The sequence below is a fragment of the Bufo gargarizans genome, chromosome 1 (genome assembly GCF_014858855.1).
Source record: "Bufo gargarizans isolate SCDJY-AF-19 chromosome 1, ASM1485885v1, whole genome shotgun sequence".
Taxonomy (NCBI): Eukaryota; Metazoa; Chordata; class Amphibia; order Anura; family Bufonidae; genus Bufo; species Bufo gargarizans.
In genome coordinates, this window is record NC_058080.1 from 479,613,073 (window position 1) to 479,636,918 (window position 23,846).

The 23,846-nt window shown below is 45.3% G+C and overlaps 1 protein-coding gene across 1 annotated transcript in view; it reads left to right on the forward strand.

The window, feature by feature from the left end:
• Positions 1-500: 500 nt before the first annotated feature.
• The window catches only part of LOC122927958 (G-protein coupled receptor 54-like), a 298,952-nt gene continuing 275,606 nt past the window's right edge, over positions 501-23,846 (forward strand). Inside the window, exon 1 of the mRNA XM_044280328.1 lies at positions 501-795. Within this exon, the coding sequence (XP_044136263.1) occupies positions 501-795 (295 nt within the window). The remainder of the gene's footprint in view (positions 796-23,846) is intronic.

A 23,846-nucleotide genomic window follows, 5' to 3' on the forward strand; every position in this document is an offset into this window, starting at 1 on the left:
TATTTTATTGAGAAGAAAAAAAGTAATTGGCAAGGTGAACATTGCAAGATATTTATTGGAAGGATCCCAGATTCTCGGGATGGAGAAGATTTTTCCTTGGTTATACTAAGCTCCATTACTGTTTGTATTAAAGTGGTGTAGAGCCAGGCATTAGGACCCAGAGGAAGCCTTCTACTGCTCTTTTCTGTCCTTTTCTCACTGATTCACAGCATCTATGATTATACGCTGTGCAGCAATAAGCAGCAAATATGCAAGGAAACTTGAGAGATGGATGTTCACCATGAGTACCTTCATTTAGGAGCTGTACGTCTTCAGTCTGGGAAGAGAAAGCATAGTACCAAGGTTGACCAGACTTTGCTGGGAAGACATAACTATGTAATCACTTGAAGAACAGCACTTCTCTGCTATAGTGACGACGAATAATAATTACGAATCTTCACAACTGATATTTTCAGTGGATGTCAGTGTAACTACAGTATTGTTTCCAAACTTTTGTAACCATGAAAGGAGCTACAGAAACCCCACTCCATCTTAGCTGTATGTCTACTGCAGGAGAACATTTATCAATGCACTCATGCTTTAATGACTCTGTGGAGAGTCCCCAAAATGACTCTATTGCTCAATCTAATAGAACATTGTATGACCTAGAACAGACACCCCCTTTCCTGGTCGACGCCTGGTTGGTCCCTCTTTTTTTTGCTCTCATCATGCTGGTGGGACTTGTTGGCAACTCACTGGTCATTTATGTTATCACCAAGCACAAACAGATGAGGACTGTGACTAACTTCTACATTGGTAAGTTGGAAATGTTTAATATACTATGGTTGATTTCCTGAAATAGGTTGGTGGGTAATTTATAATATGGTTCGGACTGTTAGAAAACCTGACCACGTGCATCAGAAAACCTGACCACGTGGCCATACCCTTAGGGCTTTTTCAGATGAGCATGTCCGTTTTGGAAATAACGCTCCTTGTAAGAGAAGGATCATGCAGTCTGGAAATTTCTGCAATAATGCATATGTAAGTTCACCCTTACTGTGACCTGTCATAAGAAGTGTGGTTTAAGGGACATCTGTGACCAAAGCCCATGATGCTGCCAGCTATATGAATGTTGTTGATTGAATGGCACAGTGTGACACAAGCCCTTAGGGTAATGCTAATACCCAGTACTAGCCCCATGAACTCCAGTTTGAGGGTCTGTATATAGTGGGTTCTTTTAGCAACCACTAGTTACATTTTTAGTGGCTTTTTGCAGATCTTCATTTTTAAAGAGTCTGTCCAAGTTATATAAAAACTTGGGCATCCCCTGTAACTGGCTTAAAATAACAAATTAATGTTTTCACCTGCTTCCTATGATGTGCTCCAGTCCTCAATTACTGGCCCCCGCAGAGACATCACCTGCACGGCTGAGGTCAGTATTTGGCTGCAGCTGTGACTTGTGCACGCAAGGTAATGTCACCATTGTAGCCAAGAAAATGGCAGTAGCAGGGAGACTGGAGTACAGCGCTCAAAGAAACAGAGGTCATTTGTTATATTGGGCCGTTTGCTGGGGTTGCCCAATTTTTTTTTTTATATAACTCGGACAACCCCTTTTAATGCATTGTCTCTCCATTCATGCCATGTTTTTTTCATACATTAAAGGGATTCTGTCGCCAGGTTTGGGGCTATAGAGCTGCGGACATGCACAGCTAGATCGCCGCTAGCATGTGTCCTATAGGGCTGTGTGGTTTTAATGTCTTTGAAAAAGGATTTTATAGATGTGTAAATGAGTGTTGAATGTGTCCAAGGGGCTGTACGAATCTTACTTGTGCCCAGCTGTGCCCAGCCACGCCCGCCTGTGAAGGAGCCCAGCACCGCCTATGTCTCCTCCATTCATCAACGATAGATAGCCGTAATCTCGCGATGCGCGAGCTCGTGCATGCGCAGTTCTTTCACTGAGGCTGATGCCAGCACAGGAAAGGAACACTATACCGGCACTGCGCATGCGTGAGCTCGCACATCGCGAGATTACGGCTTTCTATCGTTAATGAAAGGAGGAGACATAGGCGGTGCTGGGCTCCTTCACAGGCGGTCGTGGCTGGGCACCGCTGGGCACAAGTAAGATTCGTACAGCCTCTTGGACACATTCAACACTCATTTACATATCTATCAAATCCTTTTTTAAAGACATTAAAGCCACACAGCCCTATAGGACACATATATTGCGAACATGATAGCGGCGATCTAGCCGTGCATGTCCGCAGCTCTATAGCCCCAAACCGGGTGACAGAATCCCTTTAAGCAGTATACACCTAGAACTCCCAAAAAGGCATCCAGATATACTTCACTGTACTCATAGACTTCTATGGACCATATGTCTCGCATACATTTGGCAGGTTTCTGTCTGCATACTTTCTTGACTGTATTGAAAATGTTGCTATGCTACTGCAGGCAGCATGTCATAAAGCAGTAGAAGCGGAGAAGATTAAAGGAGTTATCCAACCCCTATAATTCTGATCCCCGCGCGGCCGCCGCTGCATCTCGGCCACGGGGTGACACTAAGGAGGCTCGTCCCAGTCGCAGCATGTGGATTGGCTGCCCCTTTCCCTGTCGCCGGATGTTTTGATTCGCATGACGGGGGGATGCAGCGGATGCCGGCGAGCGGGGTATGTACAAACTATATGAGGTGCCCGGGCTTTGGGGAAGAAGGGAGGGTCATTATAGGGGTTGGATAACTCCATTAATATATAATTTTGTAGGAAAAGATTCAGTAAAACTTGTATATCTGTAAAGAATAAATCAAGGCAACTGGACGTACTGTAGATTTCTTGAAAACGTTTCACTCGTTCTTCCAACGAGCTTTCTCAATTCTGAGTGACTGTACAAGAATTCTGGGAATAAATATGTAACTGAATCAACATCTGGTAATTATACCCAGCATTGGGTTAAAGGTGTTGATTCCATTATCCTAATTGGAGTCAGTAGGTGATAAAGACTTCCCAGAAAAAGGTGTCAAGACAGTGTTGTATGTGGCAGACAATAGATGTCTAACCCCCCCCCCCCACACACACACCTCTATTCAATCTTGGCAAGAAATCTACAGTACGTTCAGTTGCATTGATTTATTCTTTACAGATATATACCATGACCTGGATAAATGAGAACCTTCACAGACAGTAAAACTTTATACATTTAGATTGCTGCTCTTTCTGACTTCATTGTACATGGGGGCTGTCTTATCAGTGATTGATAGCATTCTCTGTGTAAATGTGGATACAAAGAATGCTAGCAAATACTGATAACATCTCTCTTATGAACACTAAAATCAGAAATAACAGATTTAAAACACATCTGTCAGCAGACTTGTACCTATGAAACTGGCTGCTGCATGTGCGCTTGGCAGCTGAAGGCATCTGTGTTGGTCCCATGTGCCCGGATTGCTGAGCAAAATGAAGTTTTAATATTTGCAAATAAGCCTCTAGGAGCAAATCAGACATTGCCATTACACCTAGAGGCTCTGCACTATGAACAGCGCTGCCTGTGCTGTTCATAGTGCTGTTCTGCCTGTGCTGATGAATGGCAGGAAAAGTCTAAGGCATATTGGTACACCATTCCAGGGTGCGGGTGTCCACAGAGAGGGCTCTGAGTGCCACCTCTGGCACCCATGACATAGGTTTACCACCACTGACCTAGAGGTTCTCTTTCTCTGCAGCTACTGAACCCTCTTCACTTTGATATAGAGGGCCAGGCGTGATCACATTCACATTGCCTGGGACTGTCAATCAAAATGAAGAGGTTGCAGAAGTTGCAGAGAAAGAGAACCTCTAGTCTAGGTCATTATATGAAGGTAATGTGCCTGGTCATAAGATCCTTCATCTGCAGCCATTTTATGGACAGGACCTCCCTGTCGACAGCACAAAGGACTTGGCAAACAAGTAGGCATATCTTATGAATTATATAATATATATATATATATATATATATATATACACACACACACACCCTCAGTAAACTCTGTATGGATTAAAATATGTCTAATAAGCAGTGGAGACTATATTCAAGGTTGCTCCAGGCTTTCACCTAGATACAGGTCAGTCCTGATGGACTTCACTAACTTTAATGGAGTTTGTCTGGATTCTGGTATTTATGACAAGACAACCCTATGGGTCTCATTTATTAAGATCAGCGTTTTAGATGCCGGTCTTAATAAGCCCCTGTGCTGGCAGTGGATCGCTGAAGTTATGTAGAGGCGCCGGCATATCTACGGCCGATTCGAAATGTAAGGCAGCTTCCTTGTTGTCTTATATTTAGATAATTTTCTACACCTAAACCAGACAAATAAAAAAAATGAATGAGACTGGCCTGCCGTCCCTTCCCCGTCCATGCCCCCTTTTTTAGACCTGGCATGAGCGGAGAAGAAGGCGCAGATTCTGCCGCAACATGGCGTGCGACAGAATCTGCACCAGATAGATGCCACAAAAGTGGCGTATATCTTTTCATGAATGACCCCTTATGTTTATTTCCATTGAAAAACCTTATTCCATAAACCTTATTATATTATATAAATCTTATATTACATGGTCATTTAAAGGGCCAGTTCTGTCAGAAAGGGGTATTTATTAAGTGATTCATAGAAAAACTATTTTTGGGCTGTTCTTTTTAATTTTGGCAGTACTATACCATGGAAAATTAAATCCGAAATATTGCCCTTCTGTAGTAGAAAATCCAAATGTTAAGACCTATTATATAAATAGGTAATCCATTGCCAGTCTACTGCTGCTGTGAGGGACTCAAAAGAAGAAAAAGAGTAGCAGCACAATGAATCTATAGTATAAGTCTGTACAGTGGTGGTGCCCATGGTGGGTACCTGTTAGGGATGAGTGAATGGACTTTGGATGAAACATCCAAAGTTGATTTGCATAAACTGTTTCAATACTGTACGGAGCGAGCGCGCCGTACAGTATTAGAATGTATTGGCTCGTCGATTCACTCATCCCGAGTACCCCCAAATCTTAAAAATAGATCAAATAAAATTGCAGCACTCCCAGGTCCTCAATCCATGCTAGTTGCTGAATAAACATCATTGTAAATATAAAAATCATTGTAATCTATGATGCTGTGTGCTTCCGTGTGCACGATCAATGCTGCTCCGGGACATATGGCCTGCTCAAGGACCATATATCTTGGAGGGCATACGGTCGTGTGTAAGGGCCCTAAGAGAGTGAAAGGAATGTGTCATCAGAAAATGACCTATTTTTTAAATCATGTTTTTAAGTTAAACATTTTAAAAGCACGGGCAAGATGGCAGCCTTTACAATCATGTTCAGGAAATATAATTAAAAAAATCTGCAATAAAAAAATAAAAACAGATTAGAAAAAAGAATGTATTGCTATCTGGTTTTAATTGGCCCAAAAAAAAATTGTGTGACATATTCCCTGCTAAAAGTCCAGTTAAAGACTCTGACCAGAAAGTATAATACATGAAGTAATGTAAAAAAATTATTTCCAGCATTTCATCCACCCTTATTTTTCGGAAAAAACAAACAAACAAAAAAACATATACTACTCACATATATACTAATATGTCTCAGTTCGGGGCCTCTGCTCTCCTCAGAGGTCCCTTCATCCTTATGCACATTTCATCCATTCCTTCCTCCCAAAATACCTAACTTCACCATACCAAGGAAATTGCTTCTCAATTTACTAAGTTTTATTGTCAATCTAAATACTTAGGAATCATTGTCAGAGAGGGAATCGCGACTGACTGATATCCGGTCATTTTTGGAGTCCTTACATCTCCCTTCTCTCTCCCCAACTGATTCCGCATCGCTATTAGAGCCAATCTCCATGGACCTGCAAAGAATTACTCAATCCAATCAGTGCTGCCATTGTCAGACTGTGCAGGAACACCCCTCCAACTGGTTACCACCCCTCTGTACCCTTACTGAAGGCTAATAGCAATTGATTCATAACTTCTAGTGAAAATAATAAAGGAATGGCACAACATAGAGCCATAAGAATTGATGCTCCAGAATTATCACATGGGGAATGCATGAAGTTATTAAAACAGACAGGAGCGGTGAAAGGTCCTCTTTAAGCTGTGGGCCAAGATTGGCCCTACGCTTGCAAGTTTTCCTCCCCTCCCTGACACATAAAGATGTGCCTTCCAGAGAGGGTAAATACAATGCTAATAGGGTGCTAAATGCTATCCATTTTGCTAGGCACTTCAAGATCGCTATGGTTCTTCTCGGCTGCCAAGAAGACCTTTAACAGGATAGATTGGACCTTCATGAAAGAGACTTTACTCAGATTTGGTCTTCTCTCACCTTTCATTATCGCTATATTCTCATTATATGCTTCCCCATATGCCAGGGTTAAGGTCAATAGCTTGTTGTCATCAGTATTCAATATTGCTAATGGTACGCGGCAAGGCTGCCCTCTTTCCATTAGCCTCTTTGTCCTGTGTATGGAGACTTTTATACAAGCTACTAGATAACACCCTCACAAACGCGGATTGCATTCCCCATCAGGGATACACATAGCAGCATACGTGGTTAATTTGCTTTTATTTGTCACCAACCCTAGTCAGGCCTTCCCTCATGTTTTATCTCTGTTTCAGGGCTTTGGGCGGTTATCTAACGTCAAAATAAACCTTGGAAGAGTTGAGCAACCGACTCCTCTCTCCCCTGAAGCAGCGGGGAAGTATAGGTCTCCTGGACCTTAAATTGGATTTCACAGCTATACAATTAAAACGCTGGCTGGACCTTAACAAGTACTGGGGTAACTCTGTCTGCTCTGTTGAAGAGAGATGGACTGGACGACTCCTTCACTCCTCTTATGTGAACTATTCTGCGACCACAAGCTGTGACCGAAATCCCCAATATTATGACCAGAGGCCTTCCACAGGCTTGGTATGGGGTCAGTAATCATCCCTCTATTGCACCATTCCCCTCCTCTTAGACTCCAGCACAATATCTGCCATATCTATCTGAGGACTCGGCATTTCCGTCACATGCTAGACATCATTGGACCAGATGCATTCATGCCCTTTTTCATCTTTGCTTTATGATAGGAAGATCCCATCATTTTCCCTGCTGTCAAACCGACACCTCTGCATATCTTACAATATTCCCACTTTTATCAAGTTTGTCATAAGTTCCTTACTTTTAACCCCACTATTTGAGAACTTACAGAATTTGAGATGTCAAACTCTTCTCTGCCCAACCCATACTGAAAGTGATGTCAAAATTCTATAGACTATTACTAATTCCCTCTTCTCCTTCTGTATACCCATTTATAGCGGAATGGGAGGAAGAATTGAATACTTCTTTCTCTGATACAGAGGTTCAACAGATCTTGTCTAGATCACATGGCTTTTCCAGGTGCATTTGCATACAGGAAAACTAAAAAAAAGACATTGTCCAGGTGGTATAGGACTCTGACATACAGTGGCGGAAATAATTATTTGACCCCTCACTGATTTTGTAAGTTTGTCCAATGACAAAGAAATGAAAAGTCTCAGAACAGTATCATTTCAATGGTAGGTTTATTGTAACAGTGGCAGATAGCACATCAAAAGGAAAATCGAAAAAATAACTTTAAATAAAAGATAGCAACTGATTTGCATTTCATTGAGTGAAATAAGTATTTGAACCCCTACCAACCATTAAGAGTTCTGGCTCCCACAGAGTGGTTAGACACTTCTACTCAATTAGTCACCCTCATTAAGGACACCTGTCTTAACTAGTCACCTGTATAAAAGACACCTGTCCACAGAATCAATCAATCAAGCAGACTCCAAACTCTCCAACATGGGAAAGACCAAAGAGCTGTCCAAGGATGTCAGAGACAAAATTGTAGACCTGCACAAGGCTGGAATGGGCTACAAAACCATTAGCAAGAAGCTGGGAGAGAAGGTGACAACTGTTGGTGCGATTGTTCGAAAATGGAAGGAGCACAAAATGACCATCAATCGACCTCGCTCTGGGGCTCCACGCAAGATCTCACCTCGTGGGGTGTCAATGGTTCTGAGAAAGGTGAAAAAGCATCCTAGAACTACACGGGAGGAGTTAGTTAATGACCTCAAATTAGCAGGGACCACAGTCACCAAGAAAACCATTGGAAACACATTACACCGCAATGGATTAAAATCCTGCAGGGCTCGCAAGGTCCCCCTGCTCAGGAAGGCACATGTGCAGGCCCGTCTGAAGTTTGCCAATGAACACCTGAATGATTCAGAGAGTGACTGGGAGAAGGTGCTGTGGTCTGATGAGACCAAAATAGAGCTCTTTGGCATTAACTTAACTCGCTGTGTCTGGAGGAAGAAAAATGCTGCCTATGACCCCCAAAACACCGTCCCCACCGTCAAGCATGGGGGTGGAAACATTTTGCTTTGGGGGTGTTTTTCTGCTAAGGGCACAGGACAACTTATTCGCATAAACGGGAAAATGGACGGAGCCATGTATCGTGAAATCCTGAGCGACAACCTCCTTCCCTCTGCCAGGAAACTGAAAATGGGTCGTGGATGGGTGTTCCAGCACGACAATGACCCAAAACATACAGCAAAGGCAACAAAGGAGTGGCTCAAGAAGAAGCACATTAAGGTCATGGAGTGGCCTAGTCAGTCTCCGGACCTTAATCCAATCGAAAACCTATGGAGGGAGCTCAAGCTCAGAGTTGCACAGAGACAGCCTCGAAACCTTAGGGATTTAGAGATGATCTGCAAAGAGGAGTGGACCAACATTCCTCCTAAAATGTGCGCAAACTTGGTCATCAATTACAAGAAACGTTTGACCTCTGTGCTTGCAAACAAGGGTTTTTCCACCAAGTATTAAGTCTTTTTTTGTTAGAGGGTTCAAATACTTATTTCACTCAATGAAATGCAAATCAGTTGCTATCTTTTATTTAAAGTTATTTTTTCGATTTTCCTTTTGATGTGCTATCTGCCACTGTTACAATAAACCTACCATTGAAATGATACTGTTCTGAGACTTTTCATTTCTTTGTCATTGGACAAACTTACAAAATCAGTGAGGGGTCAAATAATTATTTCCTCCACTGTACTTATACTTGAGGAGTGTGGTGGATAGGGGCCTCTGTTGGAGATCCAATGCTGCCCTGGGGACAGGGGCGTAGCTAACGGCTCATGGGCCTTGGTGCAAGAGTTTAGCTTAGGCCCCCCATTCCCTCAGTGCGTTGTGTGTCTTTTTATGTGGCACAAGGGTCTTTGGGCCCCCTCAGGCTCCTGGGCCCGGTAGCGACTGCTACCTCTGCACCCCCTATAGCTACGCCCATACCTGGGCACTATATCACATATATGGTGGTTTTGCGCTAAAATCCAACCTCTTTGGGACAAAATAGAAGATGTAATTAACTTGGTGTGTCCCGAAACTCTATTACTAACTCCAAATCTGGTTCTGCTTTGGCAAGATTCCCCTTCATTCTGCCCACATAAAACAGCATTAGCTAGTTTTCTTATTTTAGAAGCTAAACTGTTAATACCATTACACTGGCTGCACCTTCTTCCCCTTCACATCGGCATTGGTTGGACAGGCTTGACCAACTCTTCAGACTTGAGGAACTCACGTTTTGGATAGAACGTAGACATGAGTGCTTTTTGCGAACCTGGCTGCCCTGGCAAAACTACTGTACACACTAATGTTATTTCTGCTACAGCCTCTTCTCACAGAATACTTGATGACATCTATTCTAACTTATTTTGATTAAATTTACTTCCTTTATCTTGGGTTACACCTTTTCATAACTAGATGTTTTTTGGGGATCCCCATGACGGCATCCTCTGTGAGGCCGATGTATGGTTTGCGATTGTACTGGTACTGTAACAGCGGCTGCTGTGCGCCACTGTTTCCCTGCTTACCGCAGCGGTCCAGGGCGCCGTGTTCAACCGCAATCTGCTGCCAGTGTTTACTTTCAGCCCTGGCCACAGCATGCTTGCTGCTTGTTTCCTGCAGCATTTCCTTAAGTGCCGGCACGCGTCACCTACTGTGCTTTATGGGTTGGATCATGTGACCTCGCCGACCAATCCTAGCCCTCCTGCACATATATAAATGGCTCAGCCCCCTTCCCAGATGCCTCAGTGTCAAGGTCCTTGTGTCCTGTTAAGGTGCCTGATATGTGCCTGTGTTCCTGATGTGTACTTGTATTCCTGGACTCTGCTACCTGTTCGATCCCTGCCTGCTTGCCTTGACTCCTGTTGCCAAGCCGGATTGCATGACTTCTACCTGTGCCGCCTGCCCTGACTTGTTGCCTGTCTGTCTTCGCCTCTGCCTCATCTTTCGGTCCTGCACTGTTACTCCTGGTAATGGCTCAGCCTGCTGACAATGGCTGTACCCCTGGTACCTTGCTCAGGTATTTCCTGGTCCGCCTGGATCAGCTGCCTCGTGTGCCAATCCTCCTCAAAAGGTGGCGACCTGGTATTCCCCTTGGTAAAGGCTATCCCCACCATCAGGGGTACTGGAAAGATCGAGGGGTTCACTTAGAGAACGCTCTTAGAGGAGGTAGGACACATGGCACAGTGGGTTCACACCCGCTGGTTCATGACAGGTACTCATGTGAACATGCATAGCATGCTGATTCATTTTTCTTAGGTGCTCCTGTTCCTGTAACGAATATATGATTTTGTATGTCCATTTCATTTTCTTATGATATTACTATCAGATGGTCATTTCATCACCCTAATAGACTACCTTTTTCACTGGGAATGGGGAAAATTTTCAGTTGGGCATCGGTATTGTCGTCTGCGTGTGGCTCGTTGTGTATTTTCTATGTTTTTTTTTCAATAAAAATAGATTTATGAAAACAAAATAGCAGAGAGAAAAGTTCTGCATGCATGACTTTTTTTCTCCACTAAAAAGCTTTCTTCCGAACGGAAACCTAACGGTTCCAATTATAGTCAATAGGATCTGTTAGGCTTCATTCCTGTCATTTGTGTGCCGACTCCGGCACTTCCATTATTTTCATTTCATCCTACAACGGAGCAGAAGAACAGAAATAATAATGGTGATGTGAATGTGGCCTTAGTGGGTGCTGTATACTATTAAATTCACTTGTAGTGGCTGATGCAAGGGCCCAGAGCTTCCCTGGACGGCTTAGGGTATTTCTAAGGCTACTTTCACACTAGCGTTCGGGCGGATCCGTTCTGAACGGATCCGCCCATAATAATGCAGACGGAGGCTCCGTTCAGAACGGATCCGTCTGCATTATATTAGCTAAAAAAAGCTAAGTGTGAAAATAGCCTGGGACGGATCCGTCCAGACTTTCAATGTAAAGTCAATGGGGGACGGATCCGCTTGAAGATTGAGCCACATTGTGGCATCTTCAAACGGATCCGTCCCCATTGACTTACATTGTAAGTCTGGACGGATCCGCACGCCTCCGCGCGGCCAGGCGGACACCCGAACGCAGCAAGCAGCGTTCAGCTGGCCGCCGGTCCGTGCGGAGGCGAGCGGAGCGGAGGCTGAACGCCGCCAGACTGATGCAGTCTGAGCGGATCCGCCTCCATTCAGACTGCATCAGGGCTGGACGGCTGCGTTCGGGTCCGCTCGTGAGCTCCTTCAAACGGAGCTCACGAACGGAAACCCGAACGCTAGTGTGAAAGCAGCCTAACTTGCGGCAGAGGATTCCAGCAGGCAGTTCCGTCACTTTGCCTAATTGCGGCCATGCTGGCGCTCCCTGAAATTTTGCGCCCAGGGCAAAGCCCCCCCTCACTCTACGCCACTGCATGAGATCTTCTGATCGCTTCTTCCATAGACTACAATGAATCACCATGACAGTCTATGGTAGATTCATTATGTAACTTAAACAGTAACTAAACTTTTGATGTTATCCCTAACCCCCTAAAAAATATTTTTCTAATATAGTTTATTTATAAATTTTCAATTTTTACTGTTCTTTTTCATCCCTAAAGCACACCATTCACTGATGCGCTAAAACTCAGTTCTCCATACAACGCTGAGCTGTCAGCGGTGTACAGAGAACTCATTTTATGAATGGGCAGTAGCAGCGCTGTGATTACGGGCAGGAGCGCATATTGCTGCTCCTGCCCGTGCTCCCTGGACTAATACTAACTGCTGCCAAAGTACATATACTTGCAATATCCTCACCTGTCTCGCACTCTGTTGTGACCAAAAAGGGTCCTTGCGGAGCTGCGGGACAGGTTACACGTGTCTCCATTGATACACCGGCTTCGACCGCTTTGCGAACCAACATTAGCTGAGCAAAGCGGGCTCCTGCTTCCAGGAGTGGTGCAAGGATTTTTGCTGCCCTAGGCAAAAGCCAATTTTACCGCCCCCTTGACTACGCCCATTGACTATGCCCTTTGTCCCGCCCCTTTTTTGTTGGCCACCTATTTAATGATTGTTGCATGCAACATTTTACTTGACAAGCTAATTTGAGATATTCGAAAGCAGTCCTGCTACAATCTACCCCAATCAGCCTTTCGACCAAATAATAAAAATAGTAAAATAGAACATTTAATTAACCACTTAGCGCTACGCTAACGCCGAAAGGCGTCATCTCTGCGGCGCTCCCAGGCTACGCTAACGCCAATAGGCGTCATCTCGCGTGAGCCGAGATTTCCTGTGAACGCGCGCACGCAGACGCGCACGTTCACAGGAACGGGAGGTAAGCGAGTGGATCTCCAGCCTGCCAGCGGCGATCGCTCGCTGGCAGGCTGGAGATGTGATTTTTTTAACCCCTAACAGGCATATTAGACGCTGTTTTGATAACAGCGTCTAATATACCTGCTACCTGGTCCTCTGGTGGTCCCTTTTGTTAGGATCGACCACCAGAGGACTCAGGCAGCTCACTAATGTAGCACCAAACACCACTACACTACACTACACCCCCCCTGTCACTTATTAACCCTTTATAAACCACTGATCAGCCCATATAGACTCCCTGATTACCCCCCTGTCATTGATCACCCCCCTGTCATTGATCACCCCCCTGTAAGGCTCCATTCAGAGGTCCGTATGATTTTTACGGATCCACGGATACATGGATCGGATCCGCAAAACGCATACGGACGTCTGAATGGAGCCTTACAGGGGGGTGATCAATGACAAGGGGGTGATCACGCATATAGACTTCCTGATCACTTCCCTGTCATTGATCACCCCCCTGTAAGGCTCCATTCAGACGTCCGTATGATTTTTACGGATCCACTGATACATGGATCGGATCCGCAAAACACATGCGGACGTCTGAATGGAGCCTTACAGGGGGGTGATCAATTACAGAGGAGTGATCACCCATATAGACTCCCTGATCACCTCCGTCATTGATCACCCCCCTGTAAGGCTCCATTCAGACGTCCGTATGATTTTTACGGATCCACGGATACATGGATCGGATCCGCAAAACACATACGGACGTCTGAATGGAGCCTTACAGGGGGGTGATCAATGACAGAGGGGTGATCACCCATATAGACTTCCTGATCACCCCCTGTCATTGATCACCCCCCTGTCATTGATCACCCCCCTGTAAGGCTCCATTCAGACATCCGTATGATTTTTACGGATCCACGGATACATGGATCGGATCCGCAAAACACATACGGACGTCTGAATGGAGCCTTACAGGGGGGTGATCAGTGACAGGGGGGTGATCACCCCATATACACTCCCTGATCACCCCCTGTCATTGATCACCCCCCTGTAAGGCTCCATTCAGACGTCCGTATGATTTTTTACGGATCCACGGATACATGGATCGGATCCGCAAAACACATGCGGACGTCTGAATGGAGCCTTACTGGGGGGTGATCAATGACGCAGGTGATCAGGGAGTCTATATGGGTGATCACCCCTCTGTCATTGATCCCCCCCCTGTAAGGCTCTATTCAGACGTCCGCATGTGTTTTGCGGATCCGATCCATGTATCCGTGGATCCGTAAAAAATCATACGGACGTCTGAATGGAGCCTTACAGGGGCGTGATCAATGACGAAGGTGATCAGGGAGTCTATATGGGTGATCACCCCTCTGTCATTGATCACCCCCCTGTAAGGCTCCATTCAGACGTCCGCATGTGTTTTGCGGATCCGATCCATGTATCCGTGGATCCGTAAAAAATCATACGGACGTCTGAATGGAGCCTTACAGGGGGGTGATCAATGACGAAGGTGATCAGGGAGTCTATATGGGTGATCACCCCTCTGTCATTGATCACCCCCCTGTAAGGCTCCATTCAGACGTCCGCATGTGTTTTGCGGATCCGATCCATGTATCCGTGGATCCGTAAAAAATCATACGGATGTCTGAATGGAGCCTTACAGGGGGGTGATCAATGACAGGGGTGTGATCAATGACAGGGGGGTGATCACCCCATATAGATTCCCTGATCACCCCCCCTGTCATTGATCACCCCCTGTAAGGCTCCATGTAGACATTTTTTTGGGCACAAGTTAGCGGAAATTTTTTGTTTGTTTTTGTTTTTTCTTACAAAGTCTCATATTCCACTAACTTGTGTCAAAAAATAAAATCTCACATGAACTCACCATACCCCTCACGGAATCCAAATGCGTAAATTTTTTTAGACATTTATATTCCAGACTTCTTCTGACGCTGTAGGGCCCCTAAAATGCCAGGGCAGTATAAGTACCCCACATGTGGCCCCATTTTGGAAAGAAGACACCCCAAGGTATTCCATGAGGGGCATATTGAGTCCATGAAAGATTGAAATTTTTGTCCCAAGTTAGCAGAAAGGGAGACTTTGTGAGAAAATACAAAAAAAATCAATTTCCGCTAACTTGTGCCAAAAAAAAAAATTCTAGGAACTCGCCATGCCCCTCACAGAATACCTTAGGGTGTCTTCTTTCCAAAATGGGGTCACATGTGGGGTATTTATACTGCCCTGGCATGTTAGGGGCCCGAAAGCGTGAGAAGAAGTCTGGGATCCAAATGTCTAAAAATGCCCTCATAAAAGGAATTTGGGCCGCTTTGCGCATCTAGGCTGCAAAAAAGTGACACACATCTGGTATCGCCGTACTCAGGAGAAGTTGGGGAATGTGTTTTGGGGTGTCATTTTACATATACCCATGCTGGGTGAGATAAATATCTTGGTCAAATGCCAACTTTGTATAAAAAAATGGGAAAAGTTGTCTTTTGCCGAGATATTTCTCTCACCCAGCATGGGTATATGTAAAATGACACCCCAAAACACATTCCCCAACTTCTCCTGAGTACGGCGATACCAGATGTGTGTCACTTTTTTGCCGCCTAGGTGGGCAAAGGGGCACACATTCCAAAGAGCACCTTTCAGATTTCACAGGTCCTTTTTTACACATTTTGATTTCAAACTACTTACCACACATTAGGGCCCCTAGAATGCCAGGGCAGTATAACTACCCCACAAGTGACCCCATTTTGGAAAGAAGACACCCCAAGGTATTCCGTGAGGGGCATGGCGAGTTCCTAGAATTTTTTATTTTTTGTCACAAGTTAGCGGAAATTGATGATTTTTTTATTTTATTTTTTCCCTTACAAAGTCTCATATTCCACTAACTTGTGACAAAAAATAAAAAATTCCAGGAACTCGCCATGCCCCTCACGGAATACCTTGGGGTGTCTTCTTTCCAAAATGGGGTCACTTGTGGGGTAGTTATACTGCCCTGGCAATTTAGAGGCCCTAATGTGTGCGAAGTAGTTTGAAATCAAAATCTGTAAAAAATGGCCGGTGAAATCCTAAAGGTGTTCTTTGGAATGTGGGCCCCTTTGCCCACCTAGGCTGCAATAAAGTGTCACACATCTGGTATCGCCGTACTCAGGAGAAGTTGGGCAATGTGTTTTGGGGTGTCATTTTACATATACCCATGCTGGGTGATATAAATATCTTGGTCAAATGCCAACTCTGTATAAAAAAATGGGAAAAGTTGTCTTTTGCCAAGATATTTCTCTCACCCAGCATGGGTATATGTAAAATGACACCCCAAAACACATTCCCCAACTTCTCCTGAGTACGGCGATACCAGATGTGTGTCACTTTTTTGCCGCCTAGGTGGGCAAAGGGGCACACATTCCAAAGAGCACCTTTCGGATTTCACAGGCCATTTTTTACACATTTTGATTTCAAACTACTAACCACACAATAGCGAACAAGTAGGTATTAACAGCCAGTGGGCCATAGAAAATGCCCCAAAACCGCCCAAAAAACGCACCTGTGGGCTGACCCCAACATAAGGAGTTGTCTTCAGGTGTCATTCCAAGGCAGATTATACTATGTTTATTATAGTAGGGGATAGCATTGAAAATAGGCTAGGAGGCACCTAGGGGGATTAGCCACTTGATAATTTCTTAAAAACAAGTGTTTTATTAGGTATAAAACAAATAAATACATGGTCACAAGTGAGTATGTATTTATTTGTTTTATTCGTAATAAAACACTAATTTTCAAGAAATTATCAAGTGGCTAATCCCCCTAGGTGCCTCCTTGCCTATTTTAAGTTTAGCAAGGGTGGGTTCACACTAGCGTTAGGGATTCCGTTATGGCTTTCCGTTATAACATAGTTATTACGGAAAATAACGGAATGCCCAGACAGAATGCAAAATGGAAGCCTTTAAAAGGCATTCTGTTTGCTTTCCGTCCTAATAGAAGTCTATGGGAAAGCATAACGAATCTGTCTGGGTCCCGTTGTGCAAGACAGAAAACAAAGTCCTGTCGATAGGAGTTTTTTCTGCATAACGGAAACCAGACGGATCCATTATGCTGTCCCACAGACTTCTATTAGGACGGAAAGCTAACGAAATGCCTTTTAAAGGCTTCCGTTTTGCATTCTGTCTGGGCATTCCGTTATTTTCATTATCATTATATGTCATAATACGAGTCTATGGGCAGAAGAACGTTTCCATCCTTCAGTCTTATGGATTCCGTTATTTTCCGCTATAACCATGTCATAACGGAAAGCCATAACGGAATTCCTAACGCTAGTGTGAACCCACCCTTAATCTTTCAACATTATGTCTTAAACATTCTCCCTTGGAAGTGAGTGAACCAGTCTACAGCTTCTGTGGGCTATGTAGCTGCCGTAAAGCAAATCTGACTTGCTAATACACAGCAGCAGCTTAGCCAAGATGGCTGCCCCATAATCATATACAGAAAATAGAATTAAAATATCTGCAATCGAAAAACCAAACAATATTATTTAGTAAATAAAATCCCTTTGTGTTTGTCTTTGTTACCTTGTTACCTGTAGGTGGATTTTATTATAATGTATAATGGTATAGTTGTTGCGACCGGGTGGATTAAGATGACTCATGAGACAAATTTAATACCATTATTTACCATTATGGCGTTCTTTTAGTTATATGGGTTGTATGTTTTAACATTGACTTGTACTTTTTCCCTCTGCAAAATGAATCATTGTACTTATGAGAAATGTCTATGTGGGTTTTGGGTTTTGATGCAAAAAATATATTGGAAATGCATTTGGATAATGCATTAAAGTGCTTGTCTTCTATTTCATCCACCATGATGGCTACAGATGAGATTGGCCTCCTTGACCTCTGTAGGGGCAGGAATACACAGAAGAGGGTTTAAAAGCCCCCACCCACTCTCTCCCTTCAGTCTTTCCTGTCCCTACGGGGGCATTACACAGAGAGGCCTCCCAATAGGCAGGTGAAGAGTTTTAGTTTTATAATTTTGTTCTTTTTTTATTTTATTTTTTTATTATTTTCCTTTAAATATAACTGGAGGTTGGTTTACCAATCTTCTCCTCTGCCCTCCCGCAGCTGCTGCTAAAGCTGGGCAGAGGAAATTAGGGTGATTTCGGGAGCCTGTTATCGGGAGCCTGTTCTCACCCCTTGCTGCATGGTCTCCCTTCCCTCCGGTGAGGAAGCAGACCTGTGAGAGAGGGATGCCGCACGCTGACCGGGGGGCGGAGCCAAGTTCTAGCTCTGGGATTCCCGGCAAAATCCAGAGGGTGCTTCGGGACATGTGTGATGACATCAGATGCTGCTCTATGTGAAAAAGAGCAGGCGATTCTGACAATGCTATCTCTACTGACTCCAGCAGCAAGTCAGCTCCAGAGGCTCCTGGGACCCGCACGGACAGCGTAGACCCACCTTCGACTGCTCCTTCCGTGAGTTCCCCCGTGGGGAATCTGCAAATGTCTTCTTTTTTACTTTTATGATACCTTCTGATACCTGGTTGCTCTTCTCTTTTTAGGGAGTGAAAGAAACTAAAATTAAATCTAAATATATTAAATGTGCCACTTGTGCTAAGAAACTCCCAGAAAGTTACAAAAAGAAACTATGCAAATCTTACGTTAGTGATCTCTTAAAGGAAGAGCAACCATCTATCCTTATGGAAGTAAAGTCCATGATTCAGGATTAAATTAAATCCTCCCTGCCATAACGGCCTTCATTAAATCCAGGGATGCAGGTACCAACATGCATACTGAGCCCACTCTATACCTCTCCTGGTGCCAAATGGCTTCCAATAAATACAATTTGAGCAGGCTACAGCTTTATACTTGCTATAATTAAAATCAGCCTATGGGGCAGACAGGCTGGTCAGGGGTGCAAGACCAACAGGAGTCAGCCTTTATGCGACAAAAAATTGTAAAAAGCTAAGTGGACCCAGCATGCATGTGGAACCTGCGCTGCCTGAATTTTATGGTGGCCATTATGGAACAGAACAGGTGGGATTTAGTGTTAGGTTCCCATCTTATAGAGATCGCCTTGACGTTTGGCAGACAGACCCAAATAATTTTTTACAAAATGTATTTGCGAAGAATCTCAAATTTGCTAAATAAGCGTAGCTTTAGCATCGGAATGTTTTCTATAATTATGACATTATTGTACTTTCTTTGTGTTTGCAGAGTGCTGCTGCATTTTCCTTTTTTCCTAGACAGAAAGATAGGAAAGTGAGATGTAAATTGGTGTAAGAAAAAGATAAATCTATGAAAGGGCATCTCATCTGGCTGAATGACCCAGAGATACAGATTGTGACAGACGCTAGCAGTGTGGGTTGGGGAGCAAATGTAGCTTCCTCAACCTGGCAGGGAAGGTGGTCAGAAAAGATAAAAAACAGATCCTCCCAGACCAAGTTGCGAGTGGTCTGGGAGACTTTAAAGGTGACTCAAGGTCTTCTAGGCAAAAAACATGTGGCCGCCTATTTAAAACATCAGGGGGGTATAAGGTTCCCAAGTTTGAGATCTCTAGCGGGAAAAAAAAAAACTCTGGGCAGAAAAAAATGTCCTATCCATTACAGTGGTTCATCTCAGGGGATCAGAAAATTTAGAGGCAGATTTCTTGAGCAAAAAAACCCTAGACCCAGGGGAATGGTCTTTAAATCCAACAATCTTTCAAGAAATATCTGCCAAATGGGGCTTACCGCAAGTAGACCTGTATGCCTCAAAAAGAAATGCAAAATTCAAGAGTTTTTGCTCCTTAGATCCCAGAGAAAGGCCATGGGCAGTAGACGCTTTTTCCATAAAATGGACATCGGATCTAGCATACGCCTTCCCTCCTTGGGCTCTAATCCCTCATGTTCTACAGAAAATTCTAACAGACCCAATGATATTAATAGCCCCCTACTGGCCCAAAAGAAGATGGTTCTCCATTCTAAAGAAAATAGCCCTGGAGGATTCTTGGTTAATACCTTTTCAGAAGGACATTCTATCTCAGGGCCCAATTCTTCATCAAAATCTAAGCCTTTTTAACTGTCAGCCTGGATCCTGAGAGCGAAGTCTTAAAAGGTTTCTGTCACCTGAAAAATAAGTATTAAGCTGGCTGACATTAGCGATGTGCTAATGTCAGCTGAACATAACTATATTAGTGCCATCTCACTGCATAAATCCTTTATTGAGATAAAACAACTTTTATAATATGGTAGCCTCTAGGACAGTGATGGCTAACCTTGGCACTCTAGCTGTGGTAAAACTACAACTCCCAAGATGCCCCCCTTGCTTGGCTGCTCTCAGAACTCTGTAGAAATATATGGAGCATGCTGGGAGTTGTAGTTACAGCTGGAGTGCCAAGGTTAGCCATCACTGCTCTAGGAGCAGGGGGGAGTTTCACCTGCTCCTAGAGGCTCCGTTTGCCCACCTCTTTTCACGTCCTGTCTTCTCTTGACAGGTCCAGGCAGCGCTGCTCTCATCCCGACGGCCGTGTCTGCAGTGTAAATCTCGCGCCATTCAGTATTCGGCGGAGGCGCAGTGAGGGAAGGATGCAGACACGGCCGGCGGGAGGAGAGCAGCGCTGCCTGGACCTGTGCAGGTGCTCCTAGAGGTTAATTAGCATAATATAACGTTTGTTTTCTCATTTTTGTCTCAATAAAGGATTTAGGCAGTGAGATGGCACTAATACAGTTATGTTCAGCTGACATTAACACATCGCTAACACCAGCCAGCTAAATACCCATTTTTCAGGTGACAGAAACCCTTTATGGAGTAAGGGGTTCTCGGACAAAGTTATATGTACATTAAAGGCCAGTAGAAAGGTTACTTCTAGAGATGAGCGAATCGAACTTGATGAAGTGGATTCGATCCAAATGTCATAAAAAATTCGATTTGCACCAAATCCGAATTTCCTCACGCTTCGTGATGACGAATCACATTTTTTCCTAAAATGGCTTCTGTGTAAGGACATGGAGCAAGGAACTCTGGGAAGACAGGATCACCCATAATGCTATGCATGCAGCCAATCAGCAGCCAGCCAGCCATGTGATGTCACATCCCTATAAATAGCCTCAACCATCTTGGATTCTGCCATTTGCCAGTGTACTTAGTGCAGGGAGAGACAGCAGGCGCTAGGGACAGCGCTAGGAAAAACTTAATTGTGCCAAAAAAACAATTTGCAAGTGCAGGGAAAGATTATTCAAGGTGTAGGGAAAGGATAGGGAGGAATCATTCCACAGTATCTATGCTGAGCAAGATTCAGTAGGGGAGGTTAGAGCCTGGGTAATAGCAACAGTCCTATTACACCTTGCTGCACTGACTGGAGACTCAAATTGCCATTATAGCCGTATATATATTATTAGCCGTTGTGTGGTGAAGTGAGAAAATTACAGAATTTTTGGGGTGCTTTAATTTCCTTTTTAGTTATTTATTTGATCTAACAGTATGTCAGACAGAGAAGTGCCAGGCCCTGCACAGGGGAGTGACAGAGGTCTAAATGTTTCTGCCGCAGGCAGAGGTTGCAGCAGAGTAAGAGGCCTGAGCTCCCAATGTCAGCTAGCGGTCATGTCTTGACCAGCAACCCAGCTGTTCTTGAATGGTTGACTCGATCTTCGACATCGTCGCAAGTCACATCAGACACCCCAGCCAAGAGTCGGTGGGTTCGTCAGACACTACCCTTAGTTGGCATGACCCGGGAGCAGGCCCTGTGCCCTCACCTGTCCTCAACCTGCCTCTGTCTTTTCTGTTCCCTCAGCCAGAGATGTATTGTATGCTGTGGGCTCATCTCCACTATACAGAGAGGACGAACTACTTGATGACAGTCATCACCTACTGGCAAGCCAAGATCTGGAGGAGACATCCGCTGCTTCCTCCACTAGGCGGGCAAGTAGTGATGAGGAGAGTGGCGTGGGAGCTGGTGTTGCGAGCGGTGAGGCTCTTGATCCAGAGACGGTTGAATAGGACATTAATGACGTGCAGACAGTACTCGATGATGATGATGTAGCTGATCGCATTTGGAAGCCGGGTGATGAAGGGGCTTCATCATCGGGAGGAGAGGGTGGCAGCTTGCCCGTGGGGCAGCGGCGGAGCTAGCAAGTCACTAGCGTGGCCAGGGGTCAGCCAAGTGAGAGCAGTGGGAGGTTGGTATCCAAACGTGCCCGGGGTAGACCACCCACTTCGCAGGAGCCTACCTGACCAGGAAGTATCAGTGCATGGTTTCACAGAGGCAGCGGCGGTAGCAGTCAGTCAGTGCGTAGTGTTGGGGGTAAAATCACCTAATCGACAGTGTGGCAGTTTTTTGTTAAGCCGCCAGAGGAGGTGAGCATAGCCATATGTAGAATCTGTGGGCAGAAGGTGAAGCATGGCCAGGGTGCCAATGTTGGCCCCACAGCCCTGCGTCAACGTATGCAGCATCACCATAAAGTGCCTTGGGATAATTGTGGCTCCGATGTAGTGATCCAGCCTGCTGCAGCACTGCATCACCCAGGGGCATGCAGATGATTTCAGGCAGTCAAGGCTCCACCACCTCAGCCGAATAGAGCTGTCTGTCCGTCCCATCATCTACCTGATGCTCCTGCTCCTCATCCTCCTACTACTCGTCACTCATTCCGCCAGCAATCAATCACCGAAGCGATTGCCAAGAGACCACAGTATGTGTGCACTCATCCAAGGGCGCAGAAGCTGAACGTGCCCCTGGCCAAGTTGCTGGTGCTGCAGTCCCTCCTTTTCCAAGTGGTGGACTCTGCATGGCTTGTGGTGAACTGATGGCTTGTGCCAAGCCGAGGTGGAGAGTCCCAAGCCATCATTTATTTGCCAAAAAGGCAGTACCAGCTCTGCACACACATGCAGAACAGAAGGTGGGCCAGTCCTTGAGCCTGTTGATGTCTGCAAAAGCGCACGGCAGTGCCGACATGTGGAGCTGTAACTACGGTCAGGGACAATACATGTCCTTTACAGCCCACTGGGTAAATGTGGTTCCTGCATACAGGTGTGCAACTTGGCCAGGTGATGCCGCTTCCGCCTCCATGTTCTCACTCCATTGGTCCTGTGACAATGTCCGCCTCTGCCTCCTCATCCTCCACCGTGTCCTCAGCCTCCACTGCAGGGACAATTCACAGTGCCCTTCCAGCATACCACATGTGCAGGGCATGGCAGTGTCACGCTGTTATGCACCTTGTTTGCCTGGGTGAACGGAGTCACAAAAGGGAGGAACTGCTCTGTGTCCTTCATCAAGAAATTGAATCCTGGCTTTCTCCTCGACAACTGAAAATCGGAACCATGGTGACTGACAACGGGAAAAACATGGCGTCGACGCTGCGTCAAGGAGGGCTGACCCATGCGTACTGCAGGGCACACGTGTTCAATCTGGTTGTCAAGGGGTTCCTGAAGTCTTTCACCCATCTGCAAGACATCCTAAAAATGGCTCGTACACCGCAAAGCACACCCTCCTTGAGCTGCAGCGGCAGAATGTCATCCCCCAACATAGGCTGATATGTGACGTTTCCACCCATTGGAATTCCACCCTCCATATGTTGGACCAACTGTATGAACAGAGAAAAGCCATTAACAATTTATTGATGATCCCAGCAGACAGGAGTACTCCCATGTGTAACTTCAATGTCAGCCAGTGGGAGCTCTTGCGTTACACCTGCCGTTTGCTCAGGCCCTTTGAGGAGGCCACATTATTTGTCAGTCACCAGGACTACAGGATGAACAATGTCATTCCACTGTTTCATGTCCTGGAACAGATGCTGGTAAATCTGGCTGGTCAGGGGACTGCAGACGTGGCACCTACATCTCACAGCCACATGAGCCCTGTGGGGGCTGAACTAGAGAAGGAGGAGAACATTGGAGCACAAGCAATGTGGTGGTTTTTCTACACAGGTGACAGGAGAGGAGTAGCAGGAGCAGCCAGAAGAGCAAGAGGGAGATGAGGAAGACGAGGCAGAGGACCCAGACACACTGTGGCGGATGGAGGCAGGGAGTCCCTCTGAGTCGCTTGCGCAAATGGCCCAATGCATGCTCACTTGCTTGCGTAGTGACAGCTGAATTGTCACCATTCGATAGAGGGATGACTTCTGGCTCTCCACTTTGTTGGACCCTCGCTACCCGTCCAAAATGGGGGCCTTTTTTACACCCACTGAGAGGGAGGACAAACTGAACTACTATAGAGACATCCTATGTAGTCAGTTGGCCGCTGTCTTTCTGTGCCATCCTCCATCTTCTCG